The sequence below is a fragment of the Monopterus albus genome, unplaced genomic scaffold (genome assembly GCF_001952655.1).
Source record: "Monopterus albus unplaced genomic scaffold, M_albus_1.0 scaffold246.1, whole genome shotgun sequence".
In the NCBI taxonomy this organism is placed as follows: Eukaryota; Metazoa; Chordata; class Actinopteri; order Synbranchiformes; family Synbranchidae; genus Monopterus; species Monopterus albus.
This window is the reverse complement of record NW_018128126.1, coordinates 837423-846439: the sequence shown is the minus strand read 5'-3', so window position 1 is coordinate 846439 and position 9017 is coordinate 837423. Positions and strand designations below refer to the sequence as shown.

General features: G+C 39.9%; 1 protein-coding gene across 1 annotated transcript in view; it reads right to left on the bottom strand.

The window, feature by feature from the left end:
• Positions 1-4939: 4939 nt before the first annotated feature.
• traf4a (tnf receptor-associated factor 4a) overlaps positions 4940-9017 on the bottom strand; it is a 40984-nt gene continuing 36906 nt past the window's right edge. The window contains exon 7 of the mRNA XM_020620740.1: positions 4940-8755. Coding sequence (XP_020476396.1) covers positions 8123-8755 — 633 coding nt within the window. The 3' untranslated portion in view covers positions 4940-8122. The remainder of the gene's footprint in view (positions 8756-9017) is intronic.

Here is a 9017-nt window from a genome sequence, read left to right as displayed (position 1 = left end):
CACTGGAAAGCACAGGCTGTGTTATACAGTATTACAAACACAGTATTTGTGGCACATATATCACAATGAATCAGAGATTTTATTGAGGTGTGTGGGTAGGTGTATGGTCTGTGAACGCCTCCATGTTCCTCCCCCTGAAGCCTAGTGTGTGTTATTCTAGTAATCCAGGTCAATAATTGATCCAGTCTTGGCAGCATTGTACTGCTGGCAAGTAACCACAGTGGGTGTGACTGACCTTAGACGCTAGGTCACTAGTTCTGCTACACACGACTGGTTTTAAAAAGAGATGAAAACTATTAATCAGTCACTTGATAGATCAGAGGATGTGCATAAATTATTATGTCCCACACAAAACTAGCATTTATTGCAGTAGTAGATGTTGCATAGTGAGATCATCAAAGCAGCTTCTCCTTAGATAATCAAATCACTCACATGTGGTTATGGTCTGTTGAGAGTTTCAGCTATTTATAAATGATTTTCAGCATGGGTACGTATCAGGTATGTACTCAACTCATGTCACAGTAGTCACAAACGATGTACAGTAATTTTGCATCTTTGCAGAGGTTGATAGAGGTAAGTCAAATTATATCCGTGACACATCTGATGCCTTTTTGTTTGAAAGGATGGGCAACATGTGACTGTCTGTGAGTAATAGACGATTGGATACTTCAAGACACACCAGAAATACACAGGAACACTGTGTACCTGCTGTACACTACTGGATATCATGACAATGCAAAACAAGAGGACTAACAATAAGGAAGGAAGGTACAGTAAGGGAAGTACCTTTGTGAGGACCTTGCACTGAAAGTGTCTACTATTAGTAGTAATGACTACGGGATAGATAGTAACAAAAATGGGTAAACAGAGGTAACACTGGTAATACTGCAATGAAATTAGCTAATCGTGTATTTAAAAATATGGTATATTTTGCAAAATTACACCGGATGTAAAAATTTTGGAGGTTTAACACCGAGATAGTGTTAAATCACAGTCATGTCTCCCTCACTGGCCAAGCTATTGTTTGCAAGGTCAAGAATGAACCTTCATGCTTAAGCAGCGAGCTTGTTGTCCATTATTTGTCCAACTTGTGAAGAAGCTCCTGCTGTGCAGCACAGATTTTTAGCAGTCCTAAGAGTGATTTCACTGCTGTAGAACACCAGCTCACTCTTATACCATGTGGGTTTTGTTCCTGCACTGGGAGGGAGAATTGTTTGACTTTGGTATGAGGGATGACAGCGTGGCACCACTTCATAAACCACTGTTCCTCTTTGATGTATTATTTTTTTATGGGTGAGGAAAGCCTCATGGGTTGGGCTCTTCCCTGCCTTCACCACCACCCCCTTCTCCTCCTCCTCTTCCTACTTTACCCCAGCTGGGATCTGACTTTCAGCATATGTTGACCAAAGGGTGCATGAGCACATCAAGAAGGAACGCCATTAATGTGTGGACAGTGTGTATGAGAATGTGACTGTATCTGTAAATCAGTTACCAGGTGAGCAGAGGGTCATTTGAAAGAAAGCAAAGCCAAAGGGCTGCACTGTGCACTGAACTGCATCTGACTTCACTCTGCTCCGCTCTACTCTGCATGGGAGTCATGGAGCTTTCGAACATATAATTAGTTGTTACTATTTTCATTCTGCTTTGCCCTGAAGCAGCACAGAACTGATGGTTGTACACCATGTGCCAGGAAAGTTTGAGGCTGTCAGTACTGTATGGCTTTTAAGTCTTACACTCTTCAGCTATTAACTTTCTGTACTGGTGGGGGGGGAGGTGGACTGGACTGGCAGGAACAGAGGATCCCTCCCTGAAATGAATGATCTCTCTCACGGTGAAGAAACTTAAAAACAACTATCCTGAGTGAAAAATAAGTTAAGTGTATTGGCAATATCCTGAAAAAGCAACATGTTAAACAGAAGCAAAGAACAATCATGCTGTGTCCTTAACACAGATGTTCTTCTCATTTTAAAGATGGAAAAAGTAAAGAGAGGGTTGAGATGATAAGATTTAAGAAGACTTTGGCCAGTTATTGTACAGTAAGTGGAAATCAAGAATCTGTCCTGAGGGATCTCTCAGTGACTTTGACATTAAAAGCTCATTTTCCTCTTCCCCAGATCCCACTGCACAGAACATCATCCAGTGTGTGAGCCAATGCAAACTCCTGGCCTGGCTTTAAAGCAGGGCTGGTGTCTGCCTCACTTCCTCTGCTGCTTCGCTGCTCTGCATCTCGAGTAGGGTATAACAGTGGAGACTCTAAGGAAGACAGAGCTGAAACTGCTTTCACCTCAGACCTAGATCAGTGAGTGGGTGATGAAGTGGAAATAAAGGAAGTTAGCTACTGTGGATTCATTGTCAAATCGTGTATCCAGAATAGAAGGCTTTAGAAGGAGAGTACTGTAATGGTTTGCCCTAATACTAAGTATGATCTCCTATAAGACCTAATTCTGATTGGAAATTTCTTCATTTTGTGTTTGATTTGAAGATCAACAAATAAAACACACATCATGCTATAAAATTTCACCGACTCAGCTGTTGTGCTTACTAGTTCTATCTAGTTTACATAAACCAGACCTGTAAAATAAACTAGTCGGTATTGCATATTAATCATCTCTATTAGTCTCTTAACTCAGAGGGATACTCTTCCCTTCTGTGCCATGGGCCTAATTTGAATGTTGAGACAAGCTTTATAGCCTTTCACTACTTTTAATATTGCTAATATATTTAATCAATAATTCATTGGTGTATTTTTAAGTGCTCGCGTTTGAAACGCCTTGAGTACTTTTTTGTGGTAAGCAGCTAATTCAGACAAGCAATAACTAAAGCTCCTTAATCTAAAATTACAATCATATTATGAGCCAGTTGTGTCTGATAAATTACTGTAATATGATTTTTTTTTATTATTTACAAATGTGTCCTTAACAAGTTTCCACAGTGTCTGCATTGAATTACTTAGTACCCGAGGCTCTCCTGGAACATAAGCAGGGCCAAATTATATTCAATCAAACTGGGTGTCACTTTTTTCCCAGTAACACCTGAATGAATCCAAACAGACCTTAGAGCTGTTTTGACATGCAGGAAAAACAACACACATAGTTAACTAGTGACGTGGCTGCTGCTAGTTTCAGTGTTGGTTTCCTGATTGGGGTTAACTGGGGTCCATCGGATTTTGGATCAGGTGTCTGGCTCTCTTGGATCTCTTTCAGATCACATTTCTTTCTTTTCCTTTTCTCAAAATTTTTTTACCAGCCATGAGGATTTCTACTCATCCTGTGATGATTATAATGGCTTTTGTGCATTCGGAGGATCTTTGTCAAATCTGAGAAAAAAACTTGTGGAATCTTTGGTTTGAGCTGGAAACTACAAACTTTTAAAAGAAATTTAGCATTAAAATAACGGGGGTGTGGAATTTGAATGATGTGAGCATTTATCAAGCACTATTACAGCAACTGGCATAATGGGAAGTGTGGGATCCACTAAGAGTAGAATTTTTGAGGTTTACCGATATTAGGGACCACATACCGTATCTCGACCTCTGGTGCCTTGATTTTTACCATTCTTTTCAGCCTAGCATTGGAAATAATTGTACTGTAATTCTGCTATAATTAGACAATAGCTTAGTTTAGATAAAATGTGAATAATATGCGTTTCAAAAAGACTGAAGAGCTAAGTAATATGCAAGTTCACCTGTTCTTCATTATGGTTCAGTGGATGTCCCTACAAATAGATTAGGTGACATACAGCAGTGGATTAGAGGAATGAAATGACAGAACATATAACATTCCAACATTCCAGCTCCCACTTTCTATCTTTCTATCTTCAGCTTCAAGCCCCAATTTTATGGTGCAACAGTAAAGGGTAAATTGCTTCAGGAACTCTTTAATACACACATTCCTACTGTGAGGTGTCATCATAGTCAGTGACATCAGCTGGCCAGGTTTCTGTCATATATTGTTAAATGAGTTATTGCATTCTAAACAATGTGTTCACATGTGGAGCATATATCCTGTGCCAGGAGATATGGGTCATAATGACAATACATAAAAACAAAAGTTATGCTGTAATAAAGTTGTCAAATATATTCTTAGTGTCAGTGCCAACCAGGTTATTGCACACTACAGAGTCATGACTGGTGTCTAGGATCAACTGGAATGTGCTGTGTAACATGGGTTTTTTCCCACATCAGGGTCCTTTTTATCAAACTGCTAAAAAATAAAATGTTTGACTTTAGTGAAAGATAAAGACAAAACTTCTTCACTTGTACTTTCTTTTGATTTAAAATGTTTTTAAATAAAGGAGTGCTCCAAGGATCTCTGACAGCTGGGTGGATGACGTTTCTTATGGAGGCCCAGTGTTCATGTAAATTGTTTTGACCCGTCACTGCACCCCACAGTGGGTATCAGCTGTGCCCCATGACAGGCAACATCCTTCTCTACCTCTAACCTACAGTACCTTCAAACCAACCTAACATGGATCCATACAAGTCTCTTGAACTGCTTTTAACTCCTATGCTGTAGATAAGGCTTGGCCCAGCCTTACTGTACTGTATCTGCTCAGGATAAGCTTTTCATGACTAGCATAGTATAGCATACATGTAATCAATCATGTGCAAGTAGGAGTAAATGTGTCTTATTTCTCATACTCAGCCATGAACTTTTTTTACTTTTACTGTATGTTGACATTTTAGAGACTTGTGTAATTATTAGACGTTTGACAAACGTGGTAGCAGATTTGCAAATACTGTATGGTCCCAGTGTTGTTCAACCACATGAAATGTATCTGATGTATCTGATAAGGTTCTGAGGATTTAAAACGTGAGTACTGGTGATCAACAGTGGTTTTTTTTTTTTTTTTTTTTTTTTTTTTTTTTTTTTTTTTTTGCTTGATTATTTGTCCCTGCTGTACAAAACACCAAAGTAAAATCAACTATAATATATGGTGTTTTATTTCAATTAAGAAAATGACAAGCACTCATCGATCTACATATTAAAACATTTGTGCCATCAGTGCAAAGTCACACAGTGGCTTTTTAAAATAAATACATTTAGGAGGAAATAATACAGACAGAATATGTGAGGCTCAAATCACACGGACAAACAATTTATCCATATGTCCAAGAGACAAAAGGGTCAGAAAATTCCCCAAGTCGACTCCAACGAAAAGTGTTTGTATAAAACAGTTAAGTATATTTAAAAATACAGAATCTTACAAAAGCTTTTTCTTCTCACTTTTTTAAATCACTGTAAAATATCAGCTGGTATTATGACAAGAAATCAAGATTTTTTTTCCATGTATAATAATAAAAAGACAGAATGTGCTCCTGCATTTTTACACTAGTATTCACATACGTCATGAGTGTAACTGTATCATCATAGTCCTCCATCCCTCTGATGGTGCTGTGATGAAGACAGGCGGATCGCACTGCTTCCCTCCAAATGCTCCTCAGTCACATCGTGTGCTGCGCTGAAGATGGTGACCATGGTAACAATAAGGGTGCAGTCAGTCCTGAGGTACCCACATATCTGCAGAGACCATGCCATTAACCATCGTAGCCAGCCTCCGTGCACCATCCAGGCTCAGGCTATGTCAAACAGTTACACTTCACAGCCAAGTGTTCATTGTCTTTATAGGTCATATTTTCAACAGCGTTCACATTTTCTGTATATAAAACTTAAAAACCATATTCCTTTAGACAATCTGTCAACTTTCAAATGGTACAAAAAAGAGACAAATCAACAATGAACAGGAGAGGATTTCAAGAATACAGGTTACAGTACAAAAATGTGGTCCAGGTGGTAGCACATGAAGCATGCATGTGTTTATGTTGTCCTGCTCGCTCCTAAAACGTCATAGAAAGACATACTGTATAAGAACATTTTCATGGCTTTTCCTTCACTATTAAATGCATGTGTACTCCAACAGGTAGCCTCTTTGTCTGCTCTGGGCATCCGAGGAAAGGTGCGTTTTACTGCTATTGGTTGATTACATAATAGTTGCAAAGCCTCACAGGGTGTTTGGTAAACTGGCACTCTCCTGAAGTGATATATGACTATGTCAGTCTACATACAAACACAAGTCAAAGACAGTGCCTTCGATGGGGGCAGGTTACTTAAATGATGCATCTGTAATTTCAATCTTGTCTTGTCAACTTTTGAAAAAAAGACTGCTTCCCGTTAGCATGACAGCTGCATTTCTGTTGTAAGGAATTGCAGGTGGGGTGGCATATTTCATTTGAAGGAATAGTTCAACATTTTGGTTATTATAATAAATACGAGACTTAGATGTCCAAAATCCTTTTGTTTGGCATGAGGTTACAACCAGCAGCTGGTTAGCTTAGCTTAGCATAAAGACTTAAACAGGAAACAGCTAGCCTGGCTCTGGCCAAATCTAACTAAATTAATCTACCAACAACTTTTATCCTTACTAATTAACACATTAGGTTTTGCTTAATATGTATAAAACAGAATCCGACTAGCTGCTTTCCCACGGTTTCTAGTGTATAAACTGGCTGCTGGATGTAGATTTATTTTTAGCAAACAGATGAGAATAGTGTTCATTTTACTCTTTGTAAGAAAGCAAATAAGCATGTTTCCAAAAATATTAAACTATACTTTAAATGAAGCTACAGCTCAATTGAAACAGTCTGAAAGTAACAAATTGCCTACTATCCTCTCTAAAGTATATTTTACACTGTATCTTGTTAATCTGAAAGAAAACCTTCTGGTAGAGCCAGACTAGCTGTTTCCAGTCTTCAGGTTAAGTTAATGTCAGAGGGGAGGAGTGTGTTCAATTTGGGGGCCTCAGAATCATGTCTCTGCTTTTTTGCAGATGATGTCCTGGTCTGTTGGCTTCATCAGAACAAGATTTCCAGCATGCATTGGTGCAGTTTGCACGCAAATGTGAAGTGGCTGGAATGGAAATCAGCACCTCCAAGTATGCTGCCATGGTTTGGGCATCTGATTAGGAAGCTTCCTGGGTGCCTCACATTGGAGGTTTTCCAGGCACATCCAACTGGTAGGATGCCCCAGAGTAGACCCAGAATACGCTAGAGGGATTTTATATCCCATCTACCCTGGGAATGCCTTAAGGTCCCCCAGGAGGATTTGGAAAGTGTTGCTAGGGAGAAGGACATGTGGGCCACCCAGCTGGACCTGCTGCCCCCATGACCCGGCCTCGGATAAGTGGAAGATAATGGATGGATGTTAAGTTAAATATTTTCACTAGTAGCTGGCGCTGGTGCTAGCTTCATGTTTATCACATAGGTATAAAGGTAATTAAGATATTATATCTTGGTGTTTAATGCAAACAATAAACAACCTGTAAAACAACAATTTGCTGTTGAACAAAGGGCTATTTCTAAATAGTGCTGGGTGTATCTTCATAGGTTATTTAACAGAAATGAAAAGGTGATCCAGTCATTTAGCTTTTAGCAATGAAGCAGAAAAGCACATTTCCCAAAATGTTGAATCATTCCTTTAAACCAACAAAGTTACTACATTTGGAGATGCAAGTTTCTCACCTGAAGACATTGATCAGTTTGTTTGAATGGACACAAACCTCAGAAGCAGTCACTTACCAAGAACTGTGTTTGCTAAGGGATCAGAGGGAGTATACATGTACACAAAAGGCAGTTGGGCATGAATTTGAGTCTGTTGAACTCATCCCATGTTAAATCATCCCAGATAAAAAAGGGATGCCTGTCCCCAAAGTGTAACTTTGACTTTACTGTAAGTGCAGAGGCTTAGTGAAGAACTTCACCCTTATTTTATATCTCTTCCATAATCCTCAACATCGGTACTGCAGAAATAACAACAAAAATAAAACTTAAGATAAACTCTCTAGGCACTGTTTGATTTCCAAGGCTTTTTGTTGTACTCCATGATAAAAGGTCAGCAAACAGATTTTAAAAAGTAATAAAAAGAAACACCAGAGAGTGATGGTTCTGCAGACCAAACACTTTCTCCTCTGTGATATATCACAGACTCGTTTCAAGCTCTGTGGTGGAGTAGCTGGAAGGGTAGAATGTATCTAAAGGGTAAGTGTGTAGAAGTTTTCAAGGTTAAGCATCAGTTCCAGTCTTTAACCTATCTTTCTCCTTCATAAAAACAAAAACAAAAGATGGATCTTAACCCATTATTTTCTGGGGAATCTCTATAGAAGCCTTGATGAAGATGCAGTTGTCTCGGATGTAGTTCCTCTTCTTGATCTCCTCGTGCGAGATGAACTTGGGATAGCCGAAGCCCAGGGTGCTCTCGTCCAGCGAGTTACGGCTGCTGCAAGGCTTTTGGAAGTTCTTCCAGTTGGGATCGGGGTTGAAGGTCTCTGTGATGTGCTGGGGCTTGGAAAGTGACGGGTCACTCTGGTCCAGGATGGAAAATGTCACCTTGTAGGAGAAGGGCCACTCCAGCAGGCTGTCATACTCTCCCGGCAGCACACGGATGTAGACAGAGAGGTGGGAGCCCTCACCACTGCCGTTACCGTTCAGAAAGGCTGACACCTGCAGCTTGTAGCCATAGCGGTGGGTGTAAAAGGGCGGGCTGAAAAACTCGTGGTTGCTTCGAAGTTTGGCCTCCTGGAGCTTGCGGGAGTAGTCATTGAGTTTCCAGATGAGGATGCCATCGTGACTGACAGACAGCTCCTCCATCTCCCTCCGCAGCTCCAAGATCTCCTGCCGCTGGCGACCCACTAGGTTGCACATCATAGTCAGGTGAGACTTAGTGGTGTCTTCCAGGTGGCGACCGATGGCAAATTTGGGGCACTGCAGAGAGAGAGTAGGGGGTTATTATTTAGAAACCGCTGCATAGTAAGTACGAGGAAGGACGTGTTAACATTCAGATTTTACACATGCACAGATAAAACATAAACATAAAGCTATGTTTTCTATTGCCATTTAAACTCCTCATACATGTATGTAGCTGCTCACAAAGAAACAGAATTTTTTAAATATGTACCTAAATGAATCAGATAATAATGAATGATTTGTGTTGGAATCCACCTCCTAAAACTATGTAAGAGTTAAG